The 27,764-nt window shown below is 44.5% G+C and overlaps 2 protein-coding genes across 3 annotated transcripts in view; one reads left to right on the top strand and one right to left on the bottom strand.

Moving 5' to 3' along the window:
- The window catches only part of fam131c (family with sequence similarity 131 member C), a 35,243-nt gene extending 34,069 nt beyond the window's left edge, over positions 1–1,174 (top strand). For both annotated transcript variants that reach the window (XM_056275028.1, XM_056275027.1), the window contains exon 6: positions 51–1,174. In XM_056275028.1, coding sequence (XP_056131003.1) covers positions 51–319 — 269 coding nt within the window. In that variant the 3' untranslated portion in view covers positions 320–1,174. The remainder of the gene's footprint in view (positions 1–50) is intronic.
- A 1,232-nt stretch (positions 1,175–2,406) lies between these two features.
- Positions 2,407–16,013, bottom strand: clcnk (chloride channel K). Its single transcript, XM_056274793.1, has 20 exons — positions 15,870–16,013; positions 15,123–15,303; positions 14,113–14,244; positions 13,851–13,979; positions 12,658–12,797; positions 12,424–12,501; positions 12,135–12,210; positions 11,418–11,543; positions 11,001–11,085; positions 10,552–10,653; positions 9,330–9,414; positions 9,105–9,242; positions 8,680–8,749; positions 8,329–8,439; positions 7,940–8,156; positions 5,454–5,587; positions 4,535–4,605; positions 4,078–4,158; positions 3,901–3,987; positions 2,407–3,386 (listed from the first exon to the last, which is right to left on the bottom strand). Exons 2-20 carry the CDS (start codon positions 15,286–15,288, stop codon positions 3,348–3,350), a joined length of 2,067 nt encoding a protein of 688 aa, XP_056130768.1. The 5' UTR covers positions 15,289–15,303; positions 15,870–16,013; the 3' UTR covers positions 2,407–3,347.
- Between the last annotated feature and the right edge of the window lie 11,751 nt (positions 16,014–27,764).

Raw genomic sequence — 27,764 nt, 5'->3', positions numbered from 1 at the left:
CCTCCCAAAAAACACTTTTCGATTGCTGATTGGTAATCCTTCCTCAACAGCACAAAGACACTTCCTGTCTCACTTCCTGTTGGATGGTGGCAGCGTTGGAGTCCCACAGCATCTCTACAGCATCCACACCCAGGCCTACAGTCATGACAGGACAGACTCTCTGGCTCCTTCTGAACCGGGTCCCTCCCTTCTCCCTTTGGCCGCCTCTCAGCAGGATGGAGGTCATCCCTTACAGAGCGGGAGCACTGTGACCGTGGAGGCCATTGTGCGACACATAGACAGCAGCTCTCTGTCTGAGGATGATGTGTTTTTTAACTAGGGTTTAGAGAAGAAAAAAACAAAAAAAGGAGGAGGAGCCTTCATCACAATCTCCGAGAGGAGACCCGACAAGGAGACTAGAGGCCCCGTCCACCAGCAGTGACGCATACTAACTCAGTTAAATCGCTAAAACTCCACACACAGCATAGGAGCCAGGTGGGGTGGGGGGTGGGGTCGACTCCCATGCCCGTACACCACACGACCTCGGGGTCACTCTTTTATTCACACCGGCCAGAACGGACCAGAACTGACAACAACGTAACAAGTGCCCCCCCCCTTGTGCCAAGTGGCGGCATCAGTCCAAGTCACCTTCCTGCAGTCAGTCAGTAAACGGTCTCCTACTTAGTCTGAGTCGACCCCCCAAAACAACAACACAAGAACAACCACAACATGAACACCCCATCATTAAAACACAATTTTAAATCTAACATTAACAGTCCCATACCAGCCATTGCGCTCCTCCAGCGCAGAACCGCCGACAGTCAGAGCGCCCGCCTCCCCCGGTCGCTACAGTGTGATGTCATCGTCGTGTTTGTATGGCGCATGTGTAGCAGATTTGGAATGGAGTGTTTACTCACTTTATTATTAAAAATGTACATTCCACGCAGCCCCGCTGTTTAACATAACGCTACGTTTTATTTTACTTTTTTGCATTTGTACGTTAGGAAAAGTTAGGCATACTGTTGGGTCTAAGACAGTGTTTCTCAACCCAGTCCTCAAGGACCCCCTATCCTGCAGATTTTCATTGTAACCCTGCATAGGTAGCCCTGCTTGTACTTACTCGACCATTCATCTCGCAGCACTTAATTATGCAAGGTGTGCAACATCTGACAAAATTCATTGCTGATTGGTTGAATAACTGCAAACAGGTACCTATTCAGGGTTGCAAAGAAAATATGCAGGATAGGGGTTCCTTGAAGACTGGGTTGAGAAACACTGGTCTAAGATGTTACACAGCCACCTGCCACTACTGGTGGGGGTGGGGGGCTGCCCCCACCACTAGGGGGAGCTGCACCCCCTTCCCGCGCAAATGGTGGGCTCCATCTGGAGGACTAAGCCGAGTTTAACGGCGTAGTCTCTTGTTCCCAAGACTGACAGACTCAGATTTGCCTTGTTCTCTTGATGAATTTGTCCGAGAATGTAAGTGGGCTCCACCGTTTAGGTTCCCAAGTTGTAATTATTGTAAAGTGAACATTGTACATTTTTGTATCACGTGTAGAACTGACTGTCAGTAAAATCATTCTTGCGTAAATAACAAAAACGAATCAGTTTCTTACGTCATCCTCACATTGTGGTCTGAGTTTGTGTTTTTTTGATCAGGCTGAAAGCACAGAGGCAGTTATAACTCAATCAGGCCTCGGCTCAAACGGCTGACCGAGCAGAGAAAATACGACACTTAGAAGACTTTCTCCTTTCATAGGTCCTTAAATGGAAATGGAGAGCGAGAAAGAGGGAGTCGGAGGGAATGGAAGAATGTGCACCCAATTATCTATCAGTCTGCCAGCTCTGATGAGCCATTATTCACAAGCCCGTCTGACAGAAACACACGGGGCGAGGTGCGGCGCACAGAGAGGAGGAGAAAAGTTGAGTAGAAACAATGACAGAAAGAACTGTTGAATAGCAAGCAGGTCAGCATGCATGCGCCACGTATGTCTACAGGTAAATGCATGCATGCCTGCATGCGTGTGTGTGCGTGTGGTTGCGTGTGTGTGCGTGCATGAAAGAGAAACGCTGAACAGTATCTCGCCCGACATTCATTTATTAGACGTTAATACAAAGAGGAGGTTTGCTGTGTTGTGCGTCATCACCCCCTTCGTGATTATTTTCCCACTGATGCGGTGAAAAGTCTTCAATTGAAGCAGATAAACTAGATTGAGGACGAATGAGACGCGGGGCTTATGTGATCATTTTTATCAAGTGACTGATCCTCTCAGCCGAGCCGTGGACTCGGTGGGAATTATAATGAGAGCTTTTCTCCCTCTGTAGCTGCTCCGCTCTGGGCGGAGGAGCCCGCACAAAGAAAGGCGGCGAGAGATCATTAGGTGATGATATCAAACAAGAGACTTACACTTCTGACTCTGCTGAAAATGTTTATTTGCTGCAAAAAAAATGTTGATGTCTCAAAGAAATGCATAAACAGAATCGATTGTGGTTAGGGTGTGAATATGCATCTGCACACAGGCTGTTCGGTGTTGGAGAGCCGGCAGAGCTGAAGGAGGAAAAGCGGCTCCAGCGTGGTGACACTGTCACAGGACTTGACGGCGGTTTCACGGGCCTTTTCATCTGACCAAATAATGAATCCAGAGATGCTATCAGTGGCACACACTAATTTGTTTAATATTGCCGTGTCATGTGAGATAATCTCCGGATCTGCAAATAAGATAATGTCCCCCACCATCTCCCCCAGGGGAGAGGAGGTTCAGTCACAATGAGGAGGAAGTAGCTTTTATACTTAATGTTTATCAGAATGAGCTGGGGGCTGATCAATAAGTGTTGGTTGTGAGCAGACTTGCTAATAGTGAGAGAATGGGGGGGGATATCATCATTATTGTTATTAGTATTCTCATCTTTGTGTCACACACTTATCAGACAGCGCAGCGGTCTATTCCATTGCCTACCTACGCAGGGATCGCTGGTTCGAATCCCCGTGTTACCTCCAGCTTGGTCGGGCGTCCCTACAGACACAATTGGTTGTGTCTGTGGGTGGGAAGCCGAATGTGGATATGTGTCCTGGTCGCTGCACTAGCGCTTCCTCAGGTCTGTTGGATGGGGCTCCTGTTCGGGGGGACTGGGGGGAATAGCGTGAACCTCCCACGCACTACGTCCCCCTAGTGAAACTCCTCACTGTCAGGTGAAAAGAAGCAGCTGGTGACTCCACGTATATTGGAGGAGGCATGTGGTAGTCTGCAGCCCTCCCCGGCTCGGCAGAGGGGGTGGTTCAGCAACTAGGACGGCTCGGAAGAGTGGGGTAATTGGCCAAGTACAGTTGATGAGAAAAAGGGGGGGGGAGACTGGTGAGCGTCAACACTTCAGATTTCTTTGGCTAAGTCCTCCAATATTCTTTGCATCTGGGTAAAAGATAGAGCGAGAGAAACGGAAAGACGGGGGGTGAGAGAAGAAGAGAGACAGGGAGACAGGATGAAAGGAGGAGAGCAGACAGAGAGAAGAAAAGATCACTGCGTTGAATTCATAAGCAGCCATTTTGCCACCATCACTCGGCATCATGTTACCCAGTCAGTGGAGAGTGAGGGTCTGCGTGTGGAGAGCGAGGGTCTGCATGTGGAGAGCAAGGGTCTGCATGTGGAGAGTAAGGGATTGCGTGTGGAGAGCGAGGGTCTGTGTGTGGAGAGCGAGGGTCCGCATGTGGAGAGTGAGGGATTGCATGTGGAGAGTGAGGGTCTGCGTGTGGAGAGCGAGGGTCCGCATGTAGAGCACACAAAAGTGCCCACAGCTGAACATGGCATAACAATGCAGTATGTCTCATGTGAATATATCAGAATTCAGCTCTGGAGACATGCATGTGCGACACTTTCATGAGTGCGGGCAAATGTGTTTTCACACAAAAGTGAGAGTTTTCATTACCTCGGGCCACGTGATGACACCAACCAGCTTTCCTCTCTCAGTCACAAACAAGATCTTTGTGACTAGCATGCTCAGCACACTATGGGCCTGATAGGAGAGAGAGGAAAAAAGGATTCAAACTAGATGTAAGTGCAGAGGATGTGTCTATACTGTCAATATTTTCCAAAGGATTGTCACCTCCTGAATAGTGTTGCTTGTTGATAGCTTGATAGCGGTTGGATGAAAAGAGAAAATGTCCTCCAAGGGTGTCTCCGATACCTGAATTGTCATGCAAACATGGATTTGTTTGCATTTTCTGAGATACATGTTTGGTGTGATAAAAAGGATTTTCCATTTGTTTGTCCTCTTGAAGCTTTTTGCAGGCCCTGCACCACTGCCCTCATTGCCCCTTTGTTACTCTGTAGAAAGTGGGAATGATGCCACTGAACTGGCCACTTGCTGACATTCCTTTTGGCTCACATCTTTTGTTTAAGGTCAGTATTATTCAGTGTCAATAAATATGAGTTGGCTTTTAAGTGCGGATAAATTAGCACTAAACAACCATTGCAGTCTATGGCCCTAAAAAAGGCACCTAATGGTACAGATATTTATTTACCTGCTGCAATCTTGCACCTGTTTGTGAAAACCCTTTTACCTTATTCTTATTGTCAAGCAGTAACATTAGCAGGTCTGATCGCTGAACGGTTCCCAGCAAAATCTGTGAATCTTAAAAGAAGGTAGGAGAGCAGGTGATGCGAAGACAGAGTCAATTTTCTTTGTCACAGTTGGTGCAGGAGTTGAGTGTTTTTCCAGCTCGCGAGCGTAATGTCACGCTGCATACATACAAATTCAACCATGTGATTGCACTACTGCCGAAAACCTCAGCTGTGATTCTCTCACATTTCTCAGCTGGATTTTAGCACCTTTCCAGCTTCCAAGCACGACACAATTGAACTGGTGAACTGATACAGGTTTTGCACCTGTTTAGAATTGATATTCAATGTCATTGTCTTAAACAGCAGAGATGCAAGTATGAATTGTATGAGGGGCCGTACAAGCCATAATATATTCTGGTCCTCTCATATATTCATACATTCTCCTTTCACATACACACATTTTATTCTCATATTCACATATTTTAACTCACATTAATAATGTGTAAATTAATAAAATAATGCATAAACACACACACACACACACACACACGTATGCATAATGCAATAGACTTCCACCCCGTATGTTTCATGTGCTCACTGGATTTCTCTTCTTTCAGGTGTACCTGTTTAATCAGGGGGGTTTTACACCCAGAGCAATATGTGAAAGCAACTAGATACACGACAGAATGGAAAAGCCACGGTGCTGGTGACACCTGAGTACCTAATTCAGAACCACTGATCTAAGTAACACTGCTCAGAATATAAATTCTATTTTTATTGCTTGCATTGAAAGTGAAACTTTCTTCAAGTCAGATAATGTATTCCCCAGTGGCTGGAGCGGGGAAACAGCTGTGAGACTCCATTGTGATTCTCATTTGAAATGACTTAAATGAAAATATCTATGGATTTTATACTCACCGAGGGAGTCCACCACCGGGATTTCTGTTTCATTGCTGGTGTTTAGTGCATGCTGAACTTTGTGCAGCCCAGCACCTTTTTCCAGCACCACACCAACAGGAGTCAAAACCGGCCCTATCAGTGCAGAGGAGAGCCTGCAGCAAAAGTAAAAAGTGTCTCACATACAGTCCAGCAGCATTTGTGTCTGAATACGTTTATGAGTACAAACATTCATATCTATTCCACTGACCGAGGTAATCAATTATATAGTGTGACCACAGGTACAGCAATTCATTAATACTGATTCATATTCACATATTAATATTCAATCTTCTGAAGACGTTTAGTACTAGCAAGTGACAGACCTGAAAACAGAGCATTACAGTAATAAATTCTGGATGAAACAAATGCATGTATTAGTGTCTCTGCATCAGCCATAGACAGGAAAGACCGAATATTAGCTATGTTATGTAAGTGAAAAATGCAGTCTTGGTTATTTCTTTAATGTGCTTATCAAAGGAAAGGCTGGGATCAAACGTAACACTTGAGATTTTTGGCTGCCACACTTTGTGAAAACACAGAGTTGTTGATTGTTATTGTTACTTGATCAAATTGGTGTCTGTGTCTAGCAGGGCCAATGACCACAATATCAGTTTTACCTGAATTTAAAAGCAGAACATTTACTGACATCAAATTTTTCACAGCAGCCAAAAGGCCTCTAAATTAGTCATTTGAGTATGATCATCAGCCCTTTTTGTACATAAGCTGAGTATCGTCAGCATAGCAATGGAAATGACTGCATATAATTTGGCCAAGATGTGAAATATAAAGAGAGAAAAGTAGCGGGCCAAGAGCTGAGCCCTGAGGTACACCATATTAAACATCAGAGAATTTTGATGTAATATTATTATAGCAGACACAATGTATTCTTCCAGATAAGTAGAACTTAAGCCAAGAGAGAGCGAAACCAGAGACACCAAAATTACAATTTATTCTGTCTAATAGTATACAGTGATCTGTGGTGTCAAATGTTGCACTGAGGTCCAGTAGTAGAAGCACAAAAGTGGAATTAGAGTCCATTGCTAGTAAAAGATTGTTCACCACTCGAGCAGTTTCAGTGGAGTGACAGGCTCTGAAAGCTGATTGAAAAGGTTCATATAGATGGTTTTCTTCTATATGGGTTGAAAGTTGTTGATACACAACTCTCTCTAGTATTTTAGAAAAGAATGGAAGATTAGAGACTGGTCAATAGTTATTAAGAGACCATGGATCAAGGTGCGGTATTTTAAGTAGAGGTCTAACCACAACTGTCTTAAAACTGATGGGAACAGTGCCAGTAGGAAGTGATAAATTAACAATGTCTAGCACTGTAGGTCCCAGGAAAGGCCAGAGGTCTTTAAAAAGTTTTGCTGGTAAAAGGTCAAGTAGGCAAGTAGTTGACAAGAAGCTGACACGAGCCTAGTCAAAGTATCAAGAGAGATAGTCTCAAAAGCTGTAATAATAGGGACTATCAGTGACTTATTGTATAGATGTGAATTTGGTAAGACAGGATCTACAGGGGTAGCTGGAGTTGAAGAATTAACTTTGTTTAGAGCTCATCAATCTTATTGCAGAAAAGTCTAGAAACTCATGGGCTGTGAATGATAAGCAGCTAATAGACAGCTGCTCTTTAGTAAGTTTAGATAGTGTCAAAGAGAAATCTTGGGTTATGTTTATTAATATTTATTAAGCGAGAGACATACGCTGCGCTTGCAGCAGATTAAGCACACTTGTATTTCAATCAACACTCATCCCAAGATAGGCAAAAAACTTCCAATTTTGATTTTCACCATTTACATTCCAGTCTCCTGCAGGCCGGCTTAAGGGCACGTGTCATCATTAAACCAGGGTGTAGGCCTCTTTAGTCACCTACATCTGGTAGTGAGAGGTGCAACTGAATTGAGGAGACTAGAGAGGGCCACATTTAAGTCACTAGTGAAATTTCCAATTCTACTATTCAAGCTTTTGGTGCCCAAATGCTGACCAGGAATTGACGTATAGGAATCACAAGAACGTTTGATGCCTCTCAGGCTTAGTGGTGTCTACATGCAGCTAAACGCAACATGTTGTGAATGCTGCTTCTCTGTGTCTGAAATCAGTTTAGACCAATACAGGGCTCCTAATAGTCTCTATCATCATGGGATCAGCTGGTTTATTTCTCTATTGTAAATCATCTATTCTAGTCTATTCACTGTTGAGGCACTTTGACATTTTCCATTTTTGCTTGTTACTTCGCTTTACCAGACAAGAGAGAGAGATGATATGATGTGCAACACAGGCTACATTTAAGCTTTGACATTTCAGTTTCGCATTAGCCTATGTGGTACAATGAAATGGTTAAGCCGCCAGGAAACCCACCCTTGAGCATTTAACAAGGACAAAGAGCCTGTCAAATTAAAAATTTAAATTTTCTTCTCAATACCGTCCCTCTCTGAAACAGATACGGCATTCTAGTCTGTGCTCCTCACCCAGGGCAGGCTTTAACCAGAGATGGAAGGTGTGGGAGCCTCTTGCTGATGGAGAGGGTATCGTAGAAAGACGGACGCTGTCCTGAGCGTGCCAGAGCATTGGCCACCAGGGTGGCAAGAAGGACTGGGGCAGCATGGGTAAACTGTCCTGTTAGCTCCATAGCCAGGAGGGCTGGTGACAAGGTGTGTGTGACTGCCCCAGAAAATGCTGCCGCACCTGCAGGGCACATTGGAGGGATCAATTTAACCACGGGATGTTATGTACGATGCTCAAAGCAGGTTCAGGTACATGCACTGTAAGTAGAATATCACGTACAAGTGGTGAGTTTGGACCAGAGCGTATGAGCATTATCAATTTCAACAGCAAAAAGTTAATCACGTTTCTGTACCAGCCAGTGCATAGCCCCCAGGATACACAGAAGCCCACCTGTGTCCTGTACTGTCTCTGGTGGAGGACACATGGGCAAGTCCTTCCCCTACTAAACGCCCCATAGCCGCACCTGGAAAACAGTACAAAAATCTATTCGGATTAAGAGTGTCGCCCACTTCAGGAAAAGCCTTTTCACAGAAACAGCATCATGCTTTTTCCCTCTCACTGTGTTGAAAGGAATAGGAGGGCGAACATGGAAAAAACTGTAGTTATTGTGACTTTAACTTGTATGATTTTGAAATTATACACGTTCACTATGTTGCACAACAGCAAAATTTGAACTAGAACTGTCCCCTATCCTTTTACTCACCATAGACAAACACTGGCATGAAGTAGCCTGCTGGCAGGGGCAGGGTGCATGCTAGGACCAGCATCCACAGCTCAAAATAAACAACAGAGACACAGAGAGTGAAATGTTTCTATCTGCAGCCAATGAACACTTGCAATCCAACACTTCTGGGAATGTTCACATCTTCGGTGCTGCATGAGTCAGTCTGTGTGCATGTAAATGCTTGATAATCAATTATGCACAGAGGACTGTTGGAAAAAGTCCATTTACAGTTTACATTTTCTTTTGTTTATGTGATAAAACCTACGAACCAAGTACATACTTTGGAGGGCCCATTCCGTTCTAACAAAGCTGATGAATTTTTAGGTGCCTTTCTTGACAGCTGGCAGAAACTGTTCCCCAGCCAGAAGAGCCTTTTCGCTATTTCTGATCGCAGATATTTGTACCTTCATGAGCAGGAAGACAGCGAGAGAGCAAGAGACAGGACTCCCTGATGAACTCCACTCGGTCCAAGAGGCATTGTGGGACTGAAATCCCCATTGTGTGTTGTCCAATAAGGAGGTGAGGAGCTGCTTCATGGTGTACTGTGAAGGGTTAAATGATAGACTGCTTGTGAACACAAGCATGTTGGAAACAATGGGGGGGAAATGGCTGCTGTAACGCAGTCCCACCTTAGAAGCCATGTATTGACCAGCAGAATGAGGAAATGTCAGAGAGGCAAGGAGGAAGACCACCCCGGCAGAGTAGAGAGCCTTCCTGGAGAAAAGCAATCAGTTTTAATACTGTAGATTATCATTATACGGATAGTTTAATTTGTTATATTTGAATTTTTCATTTCAATTTAAAGTGAAGATACACTATTTCTTTAATGTGACCTCATCAGAATGAACGTTGGCACAAGCTGCTAAGAGAGAGGTCTTTTTTCCCCAAACTTATTGTCAAAAAAGGTGCCACAGCTGTGTATTTTGGCACTTAATAACATAAAGCCATGAAAAAAATGTATGCAAGTAAGTAAAATTTCTTGTTTTACCCAAAATGCCTTATTCCCCTTGTTCTATTTCAAATGTTTTGAAAAAAAATCATTAGCAACCCAATATGTATTTGAAAAGATTGCAGAGTGGAAATGCAGTTCCCAATGTTTTCAGGACTACTGTATCTTCAAAAAAAAGTAGGCAAAATTTCCTTTTCAGGGCACGGCAAAAATATTCATCATGTTATGAATGATTTTTACGATACATCATTTACACATGCTTTGAAAATATCCTTTTGCACTTCTTGGCCAATTTTACTGTAAAGTATGTGAGGAAAAAATGCAACATAAATGGTGTCATAGTCCTGTTGGCAGATGAAGGGTATTTATGTGGGGCCCCCCCTTTTTCTCCCCAATTGTATCCGGCCAATTACCCTACTCTTCCGAGTCGTCCCGGTCGCTGCTCCACCCCCTCTGCCAATCCGGGGAGGGCTGCAGACTACCACATGCCTCCTCCGATACATGTGGAGTCATCAGCCGCTTCTTTTCACCTAACAGTGAGGAGTTTCACCAGGGGACGTAGCATGTGGGAGAATCACGCTATTCCCCCCAGTTCCCCGGACAGGCGCCCCGACCGACCAGAGGAGGCGCTGGTGCAGCGACCAGGACGCATAACCACATCCGGCTTCCCACCCGCAAACACGGCCAATTGTGTCTGTAGGGACGCCCAACCAAGCCGGAGATAACGCGGGGATTCGAACCGCCAATCCCCATGTTGGTAGGCAACGGAATAGACCGCCAGGCCACCCGGACGCCCTTCATGTGGGCTCTCTGAGCATTCAGTGGGTTATCCTAAAAGAAATGGCAACACTGCAACAGTAGTGACAAGTCACTTCCGTCGGTCTGCTTTGTGGAGTTCTCACTCTGTTGTCAACATGTGGGCCAGCCGCCGCCTGGTTCTGCAGACACGCAGGATGCAACGATGGCAGATGAGGTACATGCAGCTCACCACCCCACACAGCAGGCTTGTGTCAAAGAGAGACCAAAAACCCAATTAGGAACCAGAGGCTCGTTATCAATAAGGCCGGCAGAAATGGGCAGTCGGAAGTCTTCGGATTGGCAGAGCTGAGAGAAGCATGATGAATTGGAGGGGAGCAGGAAATTATTGGCACAATTGAAAAATCTGAATGCTGCACGTCACAGTAACAAGTGCAGAAATAAAAACTAGTCAAAGGCTTTCTCTTGTTTATGACTTAGTTTTTGTGAATATAAATTCTAAATTGCATGCGGAAATGTACTGTTAACAAAGGTACCATACAGCCCCAATACAGAACTCGGTCAACCACGCGCATGTTGCCAAAAAGAGACTCACCCGAGTAAGGCAAATAGCAGGATCTCCAGCGGGTAGAAGGGCAGGACATTAGAGAAACTAGTTTTGAACAATGCCTGAAGAGTCTCTGCGGACACGGAACAAATTGAAACGAATGCTGTAATCTCACACATGGCCTTTCAGAATTAAATAGTCCCTGACTTCACTCCACTGAGATTTTATTTCGCCTTACAGCCTATCAAATTAGAAGTCTCTGCTTATTGTCTCGACACGCGTGTCCAGGGTTGTCGTCATCAGGCAGCTGTCGACAGCACTGCCGGCACAGGTAATGAATGAACAAGCTCTGGAAACCCCATTTACTTAAACAGTGAAAAGAAATTAGTGTTGGGCTTGATGAATAAGGCCCGCGGGGACACCGTGGCGTAAGTCAACCTTCCCGCTGTAAGGGCCCGGGTTCACCTCTCTCCCCACTCCACACGGAGAGCAGTCGGAAGGCCAGAGCGCCGCAGGCTGCCGAGAAGAAGCAGGGGCAGTAGTCCCTCAGGGCAAAGCTGGTGGACATGACCTCCACGCTGAACAAGACACCTGGAGGGGAGGGGAGGGGAGGGGAGGGGGGGGGTCAAGGCACGCAAGGGTGGATGAGGTGATGGCCGGGGGCATGGGGGGTTGGGGTGGTGTAGAAATAACAAGGGAGAGGGAGATGAAAGGAACAAGGGTGACACGTTGGGGGGGAGGGGGTATGAGGGAGACGTTTTAAGGGAAGATTGAACGAGGAAAGAAGGAAATCAAAGGGAGAGAAGTGTTGGGGTAATTAGAGCTTTTTAGAGAGCTGGGCAGAATGCAAGACCATGTGTGAAATTCAAGTGGAGAGACTAGATGTATGGAAACAGGGCATTTTTAAAAATCTTGGAGCACTGTAAAATATGATATATTGCATCATATAGTGAAACATATAATAGTATGTAGTATAATGGTTGGTTTATGGATGTGGTGAGGGAGGACATGCAGGTGGCTGGTGTGACAGAGGAGGATGCAGAGGACAGGAAGAGATGGAAATGGACGAACCACTGTGGCAACCCCTAATGGGAGCAGCCGAAAGTAATAGTAGTAGTAGTAGTAGCAGTAGTAGTGGTAGTAGTGGTAGTTGTAGATAATGGTTGGTAACGGTTTATGTACCACTGACTGGAGCTCCGAAACAGCTAGCAACCCCAACAGCAACAGCCACCACCATCATTTCTCCATCAGTTTTCTCCTGAAACAGAAAATCCCTGAAACACTCCTCTCACTAAAGAGACTACAATATGTTTATGGACTTGGTGAGGACATCTCATGACATAGCTGTGAGTTATTATTATCATATCACTGTTATCATTGTTACAGTTGTTGATGTTGTTGCAATGAAATACTGCAAATTGATAATGGAGTTATTTTCACAAAATGCTCACTTTCCCATTATGATTGGTACCTTCTTAGTGCCGTTTACCAGAGTACAGAGCTGGCTCAAGTAGGCTCCTACCATAGTGGAGAGGTGCACGAAAGGACCCTGAAATGCGAGTCCAGTTTTAAAGAGATCTGGTCAACTTTAGGAAAGAAACAGCCATGACATTAGATTTAAACAAATATGAAGGCATAGTTGCATATTTTAGATGACACAAAGCCGTAAAAGACTCTAAAAAGAAAAGAAAACAGAGTACAGCACCACTTTGCCGAGGAAAACGGTGCTGCCGGCTGCCAGCGTGCAGGTGAGACCCAGGAACTTGGCGAACATGTTTGTAAGGGACAGGTAATGAGGCATGTCCACACCAGCCAGCATTGTCCTAATCTCTGGAAGCCCAGAACCTGGAAGAAAACCACACCAGAGCTGGACAGGGTCTTTGAAGATAGAAGGTGAAGAATTAGAGGAAATAAAGTCCAATGACTACTATAGTCTAATAGGAACTGTTGGAAAATAAAAATGCAGATGATCCATTACATACAAGAGAGAGGGAGGTATATTTATATATATAAAGGTACAGCCCGAACTTTGAGGTGGAGAATAGGTTTGCTAAATAAGGTTTATAAATTAAGAACCCGTGACCCTGAGAGCAGGATAAGCGATTTGGATAATGGATGGACGGAACCCATAAAGAACCCATAAATAAGTTAAATCAAGATGCTGTGTTTCAAGAAATCAAATTTCTACTTCATACACTCAGATTAGATTAGATCAAATTAGATTAGATTAGATCAGATTAGATCAGATCAGATCAGATTAGATTCGATTAGATCAGATCAGATAAAATTACATCATATTAGATCATATTAGATTAGATTAGATAGATTATATTAGATCAGATCAGATTAGATTAGATTAGATCAGATTAGATAATGGGGAATGAAACTGTTTGCAGCGGAGAAAGGAAAAAAACTGAAGTGAGATAAGATACAAATCCAAACTGAGCAAGATGGACATTCACTATAACAGCAACTATACAGTATGAAAACGCTTAGGAGTCAAGATAAGCACTGACATATCCAATGTTGGACATAATCCACACTCTTACCCAAAGGCATTTGTTTAAACCAACAACATTTTTGACTGTTTTAAATATATATATATATATATATATATATATATATATATATATATATATATATATATATATATATACACTCCTGCTGTCTCTAAATGTCACTCCATTTGAAAGTTAGCATCTCACTTGGCGTTGTCTGAATGTCATATTTGAAAGGTAAAAATATTCGACGCTAGAAGATGCGGGGCGCGTTAATGGCTTCCCGCTCTATCCTGTGATGGCGGACTCCGCGTGAGGGACACGAGACTTGGACATGGCAGTGTTGCCGAACAGGCTAGTGACATGCTGGCTGGTTTGGCTGACAGCTGTGTGCACTGACCTGCGGAGAATGGACAGACGTTATGAGAGAAGGACGTAGAGAGGGAACAGAGGGAGACCGGGTAAAGAGTCCAGCACAGGAACTGCAGAAGACGGTTGCCTTCCAGTTTATCGTAAAGCCACCGGTGAGCTAAGACAGACGAAGCCGCACAAAGAGGGGAGAAAACAGATCTTTACTGCTTTGTGTCCATCCACTCATTGTGCGTTGCTCGAGACTGGCCAGGGTTGTGTTCGCGCCCGCGTGCGTATTGACTGTGTCTCACCCGCCAGCAGCTTTGCCACGCTCAGGTCCATCAGGAAGCTGAGGACGGCGGCGAGGACGCCGAGAGCGGCGTAACCGTACCACTCCACCCCACCCAGCGTTCCCAGAACACCCCGGATGTTCAGCATGCACCCTGCAAACACACAACACGCCGATGTAAGACTCCTACCCCGAGCCACAAACACTACTCTATGGCAGAAAACGTGCTTTCAGTGGCCACGCCGCTCACAGAGAATGATCTAGATCTAAGAGCACTTGGGAGCGGTTTCCTATTTAACTTAGAGCCGCTGTACCTTAAAGCTTGTTCCCGGACAAAAACTCTCACAGCAATCCCATCAGTCCCCAATGTCCGTATTCTGCACGTGGTGCTGGTAGGAAGCCCCCCCCAGTTGTACTTGGCCAATTACCCCGCTCTTCCGAGCCGTCCCGGTCGCTGCTCCACCCCCTCTGCCCATCCGGGGAGGGCTGCAGCTACCACATGCCTCCTCCGATACATGTGGAGTCGCCAACCGCTGCTTTTCACCTGACAGTGAGGAGTTTCGCCAGGGGTACGTAGTGCGTGGAAGAATCCCGTTATTCCCCCCAGACAAGTGCCCCGACCGACCAGAGGAGGCGCTAGTGCAGTGACCAGGACACATATCCACATCCGGCTTCCCACCCACAGACATGGCCAATTGTGTCTGTAGGGACGCCCGACCAAGCCGGAGGTAACACGGATTCGAACCGGCGATCGTGTTGGTAGGCAACGGAATAGACCGCTACGCCACCCGGACGCCCCTGGTAGAAAGATGTTATGTAGGTTTTGAAGACATCGCAGAGTTACCTCTGAGTTCTCGGGTGTCTCTTATTGAGACAATCAGACTTTCCTGTACCATACAAATAATACTGATTTATTAAATGCTGCCTTTAGAGTGCAAACATGCAGATAAATAGAATATGTATTTAATATAATAGTATCATAGCTTTCCAACAAAGTGTCCACTGTTTTTGTTGGTTAGATTGTAGCCTGACCTCTGACTAATTCGCGGGGTCGTTGGTATGGTTTCCATGGTTTCCAATGTGCCGTCAATGGATCAGAATGGAGAGGGTTCTCATTATGGGATGTCTCCCTTTGATTTTCTCGTTTCCAGTTTTCCACGCTGCCTTTGTCCCCAGGAGTCACGTCAAGGCTTTCCATTTCACCTTGAGATGTCTGTTAATGTAAGAATAGTCTCATTTAGCACAGCTTCCTCTCTGACAGGGTGTGAAGATAGCAAACCAGGAAAATATGTTGTCAGTCAATCTCGGATCCACCAGAATTATCTAACACGGTGCAACGACGTTATTGCTGTACATAAAGTCAAACGGACAGAAGGGCTTACCTGGTAGTTGCTTTCGGTGTGCGTTGTGTGTCTGTGTGTACCTGCGTATGGGTGTGTGGCTGTGTTATCAAACCTGAGCTCCTACAAAGCATTAGCATAGAATTTGCAGACTGGTCATGGTTGGAAGGATATGTCATGTTCAGGCTGAAGTAATATTAACCAATGCCCTTCAGTTTGACTTTGTTGCAGCTGGAGGTCTGTGTGAGAGATCAGCATTCATGCAAGTCTGCTTTTCAGTAGATTGTTGGTGATATTATCAAACAGTAAATTGAACCACGTTGGAGAAAATTATGTGGAAGCCTTGAGATTTTTATCTTGCCCTGTAAAATCCTTGTAACTGTTAAGGTTTGTAGAACGAACCCAATAGCGACAACACAAGACAAAGTAAAGCACCAACCTGGCAGGACTCGTAGAGGAGAGCCGGCCGGGCCTGGCCAGAAGGGGGAGGCGCTTCAGGCGGAACTTGAGAATAGCTTCTTAAAAATGGGAAAACGTAAACTGCCCCCTTAATCCGAAAAGGAAAAAAAAGTAAACTGCTCCTTTAAAGTCCGAAAGGGAAAAAACGTAAACTGCTCCTTTAAAGTCCGAAAGGGAAAAAACACAAACTGCTCCTTTTGAGTCCGAAAGGGGAAAAAACACAAACTGCTCCTTTAATGGTAGAAGTCCAACCGAGTAATAAGATCCACAGTGAGAGAGGAGAAATTAGAATATCAAAAACTTGATCTCAACTAGAAAATCACGATGGGAAAATCCAATGGGGAAAACACAAAGAGAGTTCTTATCCGAACAAGCTCTCAAGGAGAACTGACACAAGGGAATAATCAAACAAGCAAAAACACGGAGAATACTACAATCTGTACTCCACCGGGAGACACAGAAATGTCACAAAACTCGAGACGAAGAATTTACTCACGGGACTGTTCAGGACGAACTCGCGACGAGTTCTGGAAAGCAAACAAACTTATACTAGAGTGGTTAACGAGTAGATAGGCTGCAGGTGTTTCAGACGCGCCCTTCCCCCGCTCTCATTGCTGGTTGCCAGGTTGGTCAACAGACCGAGCCCTAACAGTAACAGTGCAGCTAGAGGTCCTTTTACTAGGATTATAGACGAGTACGCTGACCAGTGTGGTGAACAATCTTCTACTATCTATAGACTCTACTATTGGACCTAAGTGCAGCCTTTAACACCATTGATCACTGTATATCAGGGGTATCAAACTACTGGCCCGCGGGCCACATCCGGCCCACGAGGCAGTTTTTGTGCGGTCTGCACTATGTTTTAGATTTAAGAGATCCGGACTGTGTATCCATTTTGCATACTGATTTCGTGTTTTTTTGTTTTGTTTTCTATTTGTTAGTCGTTTCTGTGTTTTTAGTTCCAAGTACTCAATTAAAATTAGTTGAGAGGCCAGCAGATGACGTAGCCTAATCTCAGTCTTGCAGCACTCTCTCACACACATACACACACACATGGTAGCCAGGCAAAGCGAGTACATAAACCCAGTAGGTTAGCCCACTGTGAAATAGCTCACGGGACCTTGCTAACATAAATTGTTGTCACTGCTTGCAGATGTTTTGTAAAAATGTCCCTTTCAAAAGCCAAAAGAAAAGTTGACCAGGAGCACCGACAGTCCCAAGAGAAATGGACACGCGACTGCTTCTTCGATGAATTTAATGCATCCGTGATCTAATTTGCAAGGAGAAAGTTGCCGTCCTGAAGGATTTCAACCTGAAGCGACATTACACTACTAAACATGCAGAGGAGTATGGTCGGTTCAAAGGTGAGGAGAGGGAAAGACAGGCATCACACTTTCAAAAAAGCCTGTCCTGTCAGCAGAACTTTCTTCACAAAGCCAAAAAAGACTGTGATGCAGCTGTCGAAGCTATCTAGGTGGCAAGCGAGGAAATAAGTGAAGGCTGGCAAGCCATTTATGGAGGGACACTTTCTGAGAGACTGCATGCTGCAGGTAGCGAATATCATTTGCCCAGAGAAGGCGTCTTCATTCTGAAACGTCAGTGTCAACCCAAATACAATGGCAGAACAGATCAGCGAGTTGTCAGGTGACATTTACAGACAGTTGTGTACTAAAGCAAATGATTTCAAGCACTATTCTTTGGCACTTGATGAAAGCATAGATGTGAATGACAATGCTCAGCTCGCTATATTTGTAAGTGGTATCAAGGACCGTTTTGAGTTAACAAAAGAACTGCTAACTGTATATCCAGTGTAGGGAAAGACTACAGCCAAAGATATATTTCAGGTGCTGTGTAATGCAATTGAGGGTGCTGGTCTACCCTAGAATAAATTGGCTAGAATCACCACTGATGGTGTCCCCGTCAATGATGGGAAGAAAAAATGGGCTTGTAGCACTGACTCAAAGAAAGCTGGGGGAAGAGAATGTAGTTACCACTTTGCATTGCACTGCATCATTCACCAACAGATACTCTGCAGCAAATGACTGAAATTTGACAGTGTTATGACGGTTCTAGTGAAATGCATTAATTACATCAGCTCAAGAGGTTTACAACACTGTCAGTTCTGTGCATTTCTGGAGGAAATAAATGCAACATATGGAGATGTGCTGTACTTCACAGATGTGTGCTGGTTGAGCAGGGGCAGTGTCCCGAAATGGTTTTTTGAATTGAGGGAGGCGATCAGAGAATTCATGAAAGAAGGCAGGCTACATATTCCTGAGCTTGATGAGCCCAGATGGCTCATGGATTTAGCTTTCTTAGCTGATATCACACAGGCACTTAACACTTAATTTAAAACTGCAGGAGCCAGACCAACTTGTCAGTGTAGCATTTGATACTGTGATGAAACTCAGATTATGAAAAACACAGCTCACAGAAAAAAGATTTGTCCGCTTCCCAACATGCCAGTCAATTATTGATGATGGTGCCAGAGTTAATGCTAATGAGTATGTGACTGCCATGGAAAATCTGCAGCAGGAGTTTGAGCATTGCTTTTATGATTTTAAGACTCACAGCTCCACTTTCCAGTTATTTGCAGACCCCTTCTCCTTTGATGTAGACAGTGCTCCAAGCACATTTCAAATGGAGCTCACAGACTTGCAGTGCAACACTGAACTCAGGACAAAGTTCAAAGAGGCACAAGGAAAGCAGAAGATGCTTGGACATTTTCTCAGAGAGCTTCCCAAAAGATTCCCACAGTTGTACAAACTGTTCAGGCAGGTCATGTGTCAATCTATGTGAGAAACTGTTCTCAACAATGAACTTTAATAAATCAAAGCGTAGGTCCAAATTGACCAATGAACATCTCCAGGCTGTCCTCGGGGTGTCCATTGCCCTGTCCCTGAAAGCAAATGTGCCTCGCCTGTGTCAGCAGAGGAAGTGCCAGGTTTCTGGCAAGAAGCAGGCTATGTATGTAGGCCTAGGCCAGGCTATACCATGTACACATAGTTATCTATTTGTAGAGGCCTACCAAATATGGGAATATAGTCCATGGGACAGAGCCCAAAATTTCCTATTTCGGTACACTCAAGGTGGCAAAACTTACTTATAATTTTTGAAAGGATCCATGTCTGTAGATGATATTTTGGTATGATAACCATTCCTGAGTGGCAGCTGTATCACAGTTATCAGCTCATGAAGTTAACCACCCCCTAAAGTAAATTGCATTTTAGACGCTGGTGCATATCCTGGTTTAGCCTCATGGTCAGGACATTTTTCAATGTTCTATAATATTGTCTTTGGTATCATTTTAAAGGGGACATTCTTAGCTTTCATTCAAGCCCTGTTGTGGATATTTCTCACAAATATAGAGGTCACTTGAGCTCTTCAACCCGTCAATAACACACATCTTTCTGCAATGTTCGCCTAAACTATATACTTTCTTTTAGCCCTGTGGCATCTAGGAATATCAGGGACACAAAACACAAAAACTGGAATACTCACAGGACTGTAAAGATTCAGGAAATGTATAATATACCCATACTATTTCATTGTGTGAGGTGATTGTGAACCTTAAATTAGAAGGGCATTATTACTAAGAAACTAACTAGACCAAAGCCAGTTAGTCCATGGGTCAGACCAGATATCGATATCACCCAAGGTGACACAACTTCACTGGTGCCATTTTATTTGGTACACTAACAGAAGTAAAATAATACATGATAACCTTTCCAAATGAGCAGCTATTTCATTTTTCTTTCAGGAAACCTGTTTCTGTGCCTCTCACGATTGTGTATTTGCCCAGATTTTTACAAATATAGCATTTCAACACCCCTGGTACTGATTAGCCTAGCTTAAACTCTGGGACAGTTCTTAGTTGGCCAACAACCAAGGATAACCAGTACTGTGTACTTCCATTCATTGTGCTAAGCTAGGCTAACGTGCAGCCAGATAGCTTTCTACTAAACACATATAGAGGAAACTGGTATCTATCTTCTTGTCTCACTCTGGAGAAGATTGTAAGCTAATTTCCCATAATGTTAGCATGTTCTTTTAATGTATATGTTAATATGATTAGTTAAAGTGGCTACGAGGAACTTTCATCTTGTGTTGATTTTAGCGGCCTCATGTGGACAAAATACAGCTGTTGCATAGCAACTAGGTAATGTATCTATTTGTGGCTATGTAAGATAAATAATGGTAATATGACGCTGGTGAAGCAAAGTAAACTTTGTTTTAGTAGTGTTCATACACCTAAGTTACATGTATTTGTTTGTATGTGGCAGGTGAAAACTGACTGAATATGGCCACTGGTGAACAAGCAAGTTTTTACCCAATACCAAAGCGCCCACGGGTGGAGTGCATTATCCACTGTTCTGATGATACAGATAAGCTGGTTTCACTACAAAGTGTCGACTCATGGAGAACTCTGCTCAGGGCAGCTCAGATACGAAATCATGCACCAGTTTTGAAACTGGCAAAAGACATTCCTGAGGGACAGATTCCAGCAATCTACTACCACAGAAAGTGTCACAGTATCTTCACTATGAAGCAAATTCTTGATGGCCTCCTTGCAAAAGAAAAGAAAAGTTGTGTCTCTGCTGAAGAGAAACAATCTAAGAGAGTAGCTCGACATGCTCCAAGTACATCTAGGACTTATGATGCAGAGTGCATATTTTGTCAGAAAAACAGCAAATATTCCAAGAGACAGAATACGAGAGAAGTACTGGTGCAGTGTCGAGAACTGCGAGCTGATGCAAAGATCAGGAGTGCAGCCACAAAGAAAAGGGACAGCCGAATCCTTGCCATTGTGAGTAGAGACCTTGTAGCAGCTGAAGGGCACTACCACAGGTCATGCTATAGACTTTACACCAAAGAAGAGGTTTCCAAAGGAGAGGTTGCCAGCAATGAAGATGATGATGCTGCAGCCCGGTATGAAGCTGCTGTGAATAAGGCATACAATGAGCTGTTCCTCTTCATCAGGATGGAGCTTTTTGGCAATCCTCAAGTGATGACAATGACTGATCTCTCTTCTAGACTGGTAGCTTCAATGAACTCCCAAGGCATTGCCCAAGTCAAGGAATCAACCAAGAAGCACATAAGGCGAAACCTGGAGAGTGAGTTTGCTGGAGCCTTGCAGATATTCCCTGATGAGAAAGGAAAATTCCTCCTCTATCCCGATAACTTGTCCATGAGGGAACTTGCCAAAGAAAATCAGTCTCTCAAAAGGGAGCTGCAGACCCTGAAAAGTGTCAGTGCACAAGATGTTATAGCCAAAGCAGCCATCAAATTGAGAGTAGACATTAAAAGTCAAGATGTTCCTCAAACCTGGCCGCCTGAAGTCAAACCAGAAGCAGAATGTCCTACCATTCCAGAGTCGCTCATTATCTTCCTGTACTCTCTACTCACAGGCTCAAATGATCCTGATCATGCATCCCAGAGAGTGCAGTGCCTTCTGCAGTCATTTGGCCATGACATAGTATATGCAGTGACATGTGGAAATACCAAGCCTTCCAAGCACATTGTTCTGCCATTCAGTGTCAAATCGTTGACAGGAAATGTAGAGTTGATAAACATCCTCAACCAACTTGGTCACAGTGTGTCCTATTCACAGATGGAAGAGATCAACACTGCCCTGTGTCTCCAGAAACTCTCATCATCAGGGAGTGGCATTGCCCTTCCAGCTAACATCCATCCTGGCATATTCACAACTTTAGCCTGGGACAATATCGACCGTCTTGAAGAAACTGTCAGTGGTGAGGGAACATCTCACAGAGTCAATGGGATTGCTGTGCAAGCAAAGCCAGTCAACCCACTTCCTGTCCAACCCATGCCCACTGTTCCCAAAACAAAGAAGAGAAGCATTGATGGACCCCCACCAATGTTACCAACTTACAATGCTGGACAACGGGTAGGGCCACCACAAAGCAAAAAGTCAGATGCCGATACTGCAGCCAATACTAAGCTTGCCAGAGAGAAAAACCTTCTTTGGGTCCTAGCACGCATGTCACAACAAGAAGAACAGTCAGTCAGCAGCTGGACATGCTTCAACATCCTGACTCGAGGAGAGATGACGGTCATCCCCGACAATATAGGCTATCTGCCTACCATCAATGCTCCAGCGACACAAATGTCTACTGTCAACGAGGTGCTTAACCAGTCACTGAGCATCATGCAGTGCTTAGGCCTGAGGAAGATTGTCTGTGTCTTTGACCAAGCCCTGTATGTGAAGGCTGTCGAGATCACATGGAAACACCATGACAAGTTCCATGATATCATCGTTAGGCTTGGGGTATTCCACACCATCTGCACACTGCTGGCAATAATAGGAAAGCGTTTCCAAGATGCTGGACTCAAAGACCTCTGCATTGAGTCTGGCATGATTGCAGAAGGCTCAATTGCTGGTGTTATGGATGGCCACAAGTACAACAGGGCAGTGCGACTACACAAGCTCCTGTATGAGGCTCTCATGCGACTGACCTTGAATGGTTTCCTGTCCTGGTTGGAAGAAACTCACAGGAATGACATGGTTCACCTGAATGAGACACTGAAGACCATTGACAGCCTTGGGAAAGAAGTCTCACAACATGCTTTGAAGGAGGTCCTCGAGAACAGCTCTTGTACACGCATCATGGATCTATTTGAAGTCTACCGTGAGTTCCTTAGAGGTGGAAACGGCAGCCTCACGAACTTCTGGATGTCCTATTTGGACATGGTTGAAATCTTGTTGGGGCTCATCCGAGCATCCAGAGAGGGAGACTGGATGCTACACTTGGCTAGCATTCGAGCAATGATCCCATGGTGCTTTGCTTATGACAGGATGAAGTATGCACGCTACCTCCCCTACTACTACGCCCAGATGTCTGAGCTGCCCATCACACACCCAGATGTGTACACAGAATTCATGGAAGGAGGCTTCTCAGTCCAACTGGGCTCCACCAATCCCTTTGGCCGAATCCCTGTTGACCAAGCTATAGAAGAAACGGTGAACAAAGACACTCAAACAGCTGGAGGGACAAAGGGATTCAGCTTGAAGCCAGGAGCTGTGACCAAATATTATCTCACAGCTGAGTATAGAAGCATGTACCTCAGACAGCTGAGAGACCTGACAGGTCAAGGCAGGTGCAAATGGTCTCATCCAGATCTACAGAGTCCAAGGATCAAGAGAGATGAAGCAGATGTCCAGTCTCTCATGGACCTTATGGAGAATAACTGGCTCAATCCTATGTCCCCTGATGAGATTGATTTGGTTAGCCTCTCCACTGGCAACATGGCTCCACCTGATGTGACCATAGATCTCTTGAGAGCTCTTGAGAAAGGAGAAGAGGCCTACCAAGCATTCCAGCAAACAAGGTTAGATAGACCCACCACCTGTGAAATTCCACGACAAGATGACCAAGCAAAGTCTGAAAACATTCTCCAATGTCAGCACAAAACAAGCTCATGGAAAGAAAGCACAGGATGTGGTTCTGAAGGCAGATAGAAACCTTTTCAGTCACATGATCCTGGTGGCTGAAAGCAGGAAGGTGAATCTGAAGGATGTCCTTGCCTACCCATTGGGCCCACTACCATGGGCACTGGCAAATGCTGATGGGTCCTTACGAAAAACAAACAAGGCTGCACTTGCCAGAGAGCTTGAAAGGAATGTATCTCCTGCAGAAGACATCCCAATCCCATCTACTTCCATCATTGATGGGATGAGCCTGGTCCAAAAAATGAATGGCAACAACAAAACCTTTGCACAGGTGGCAGAGTCAGCCTTGACCCAGGTCCTCCATGAGGGAGCACAGAGTGGGAGGATTGATGTTGTTTTGGATGTCTATCACCAGACTTCGATCAAAGATGCTGAACGACTGAACCGGAATGGAGACATCACTCTCCAGTACAAGAATCTTGCAGGGGGACACCACGTCCAGCAGTGGAGAAAATTTCTGTGCAGTTCCTCCAACAAGACCAGTCTCATCAAGTTTCTGGCGGAAGAGTGGAAACTCCCACGATACAGAGCTATGCTGCATGGCAAGGTGTTGTACATGACCTGTGAGGAAACCTGCTACAAGTTGACAGAAGATGGGTGTGAGGAAGCAGCAGAACTGCACTCCACACATGAAGAAGCTGACACCCGTCTGCTCCTGCATGCATTGCATGCAGCAAATGCGGGCTCAAAGTCAGTTATCATCACAGCTGAGGACACTGATGTCATGGTGCTTTGTCTTGGCTTCCAGAAGGACATCACCTGTCCCATCTACCAGAAGTGTGGGACTCAGAACCGCACACGGTTTGTTGACATCACCAAACTGGCAAGTTCACTTGGAGACAGCATCTGTGACAGCCTAATTGGCTTACATGCCTTCACAGGCTGCGACACTGTCAGTGCATTCGCTGGTCGAGGGAAGCTGAATGCCCTGAAGATAGTGAGAGAGCACACTTCCTGCCAAGAGACTTTTAGTCAACTGGGACAGACATGGAATGTGAGTGATGAGCTGTTCCAGAAAATTGAGCAGTTCACCTGTCGGATGTATGTTGCTAATAGCAGCACTGCTGAGGTGAACAAACTGCGTTACCAGCTCTTCTGCACCAAAAGGGGAGAGGTTGAGTCCAGCCAGCTGCCACCATGTAGAGACTGTCTCTTTATGCATGTTCAACGAGCCAACTATCAGGCAGCAATATGGAAGTGCTGTCTGCAGGCTAACCCTGTGGTGCCAAGCCCTACTGAGTATGGATGGACAGACGATGAAGGCAAGCTGGCCATTTACTGGATGCGCTCCCCACCTGCACCAGATGTGGTCTTGGAAATGCTAACATGCAAGTGTGTGCATTCATGCAAAATGCCAAGCTGCATGTGCCTGTCAAATGGACTTCCATGCACAGACATGTGCAGGTTACAGACCTGCAGTAACCAAAAACAGCAGGATGGTCCAGAACTGGACTTTGAACTTGGGGAGTCAGATGATGAGAGAAACGAGCAGTTTGATGAATGACAGTGTGATGATTCTGATGGTATTACTGTGGTAGTAGTCTATTGATGCACAGGATGTTGATTCTGGACTTGGTTACCCAGAGCTTGATAACAATAATGTAACCATATTCACATATACCCATTACCCTACCCATTACCATTACATATACCCACTAATGATATGGGATTACATGTATCATTGACTAAGTATATGTACACTACCGTTCAAAAGTTTGGGATCACCCAAACAATTTTGTGTTTTCCATGAAAAGTCACACTTATTCACCACCATATGTTGTGAAATGAATAGAAAATAGAGTCAAGACATTGACAAGGTTAGAAATAATGATTTGTATTTGAAATAAGATTTTTTTTACATCAAACTTTGCTTTCGTCAAAGAATCCTCCATTTGCAGCAATTACAGCATTGCAGACCTTTGGCATTCTAGCTGTTAATTTGTTGAGGTAATCTGGAGAAATTGCACCCCACGCTTCCAGAAGCAGCTCCCACAAGTTGGATTGGTTGGATGGGCACTTCTTTGAGCAGATTGAGTTTCTGGAGCATCACATTTGTGGGGTCAATTAAATGCTCAAAATGGCCAGAAAAAGAGAACTTTCATCTGAAACTCGACAGTCTATTCTTGTTCTTAGAAATGAAGGCTATTCCATGCGAGAAATTGCTAAGAAATTGAAGATTTCCTACACCGGTGTGTACTACTCCCTTCAGAGGACAGCACAAACAGGCTCTAACCAGAGTAGAAAAAGAAGTGGGAGGCCGCGTTGCACAACTGAGCAAGAAGATAAGTACATTAGAGTCTCTAGTTTGAGAAACAGACGCCTCACAGGTCCCCAACTGGCATCTTCATTAAATAGTACCTGTTAGAGCCTGTTTGTGCTGTCCTCTGAAGGGAGTAGTACACACCGGTGTAGAAAATCTTCAATTTCTTAGCAATTTCTCGCATGGAATAGCCTTCATTTCTAAGAACAAGAATAGACTGTCGAGTTTCAGATGAAAGTTCTCTTTTTCTGGCCATTTTGAGCATTTAATTGACCCCACAAATGTGATGCTCCAGAAACTCAATCTGCTCAAAGAAGTGCCCATCCAACCAATCCAACTTGTGGGAGCTGCTTCTGGAAGCGTGGGGTGCAATTTCTCCAGATTACCTCAACAAATTAACAGCTAGAATGCCAAAGGTCTGCAACGCTGTAATTGCTGCAAATGGAGGATTCTTTGACGAAAGCAAAGTTTGATGTAAAAAAAATCTTATTTCAAATACAAATCATTATTTCTAACCTTGTCAATGTCTTGACTCTATTTTCTATTCATTTCACAACATATGGTGGTGAATAAGTGTGACTTTTCATGGAAAACACGAAATTGTTTGGGTGATCCCAAACTTTTGAACGGTAGTGTAAATGTCAATGTTGTTTAAAATATTAAAATAGTTCATTACCTCACTATGGTATTCCTTTTTATCATGTATTTTGATTGTGTATTTAAACAAATGTATAGAGACCAGTTTGTGACCTAACTGGCTTTGGTCTAGTTCTCATTTAAGGCTCACAATCACCTCACACAATGAAATAGTATGGGTATATTATACATTTCCTGAATCTTTACAGTCCTGTGAGTATTCCAGTTTTTGTGTTTTGTGTCCCTGATATTCCTAGATGCCACAGGGCTAAAAGAAAGTATATAGTTTAGGCGAAAATTGCAGAAAGATGTGTGTTATTGACGGGTTGAAGAGCTCAAGTGACCTCTATATTTGTGAGAAATATCCACAACAGGGCTTGAATGAAAGCTAAGAAGGTCCCCTTTAAAATGATACCAAAGACAATGTTATAGAACATTGAAAAATGTCCTGACCATGAGGCTAAACCAGGATATGCACCAGCGTCTAAAATGCAATTTAGTTTAGCGGGTGGTTAACTTCATGAGCTGATAACAGTGATACAGCTGCCACTCAGGAATGGTTATCATACCAAAATATCATCTACAGACATGGATCCTTTCAAAAATTATAAGTAAGTTTTGCCACCTTGAGTGTACCGAAATATCGTCTGGCCCATGGACTAATATGGATATGTGAAATATATTTTCTAGTCTGCGTGTTTCAATATGGGTAAAGTACGTGAAGTAGTTCATTTGCCATAATTCTTTGATTCTTTTGTGAGCTTCGACATCCTGCTTCGCTAAACCCGCGTAATTTCAGTGTAAGAAGGTGATGTACTCTAAGCCAATCAGAGACGACTTTGGGGGAGCTACCGGAACACAGGGGAGGAGTTTTGTCGAGTTGGAAGTTGGCTACTCTACAGCCAGTTAGCTTAGCGTTAGCTAGTTTGCTTACCGTGTTATTTGTCTTCTTAGCTAGCTTTGTGGAAGTGTATAGTGTAACTATCAAGCGCGGACGTTTTGCCAGAACTGTCGTGGGGACAGTCATCTATAAACACCGGCCGTAGTTTGTGCAGGGAAACTGGAGACGAGAAGATTTCACTGACGCTAATTAGCTAGTTAGCGCCGGACCTTCGTGATCAGCACGGGCCTTGTGGCATTCACCAACGCCACCCTGTTGCATCATCTGCCCGCCCGCGCAGCGCTCGTGAATCGTTTGTGTGGTCGCGTGAGTAAGAGGAGACTATTCAAACACTATCCCCGTGTTCCTATTGGGAGTTTGTTCCATTGTTTGTTTGTTTTTGTTTTGTTTTGCTTTTTGTTTTGTTTTTTGTGCACCAACGTATGGGCCCCATCGTCTAAAAAAATCCAAGGGGTTGGTAATATACACTCACCGGCCACTTTATTAGGCACACCTGTCCAACTGCTCGTTAACGCAAATTTCTAATCAGCAAATCACATGGCAGCAACTCAATGCATTTAGGCATGTAGACATGGTCAAGACGATCTGCTGCAGTTCAAACCGAGCA

The sequence above is a fragment of the Lampris incognitus genome, chromosome 2 (assembly GCF_029633865.1).
Source record: "Lampris incognitus isolate fLamInc1 chromosome 2, fLamInc1.hap2, whole genome shotgun sequence".
NCBI lineage: Eukaryota > Metazoa > Chordata > Actinopteri > Lampriformes > Lampridae > Lampris > Lampris incognitus.
The sequence above is the reverse complement of the archived record's forward strand: the minus strand, read 5'-3'. Positions and strand labels throughout refer to the sequence as shown.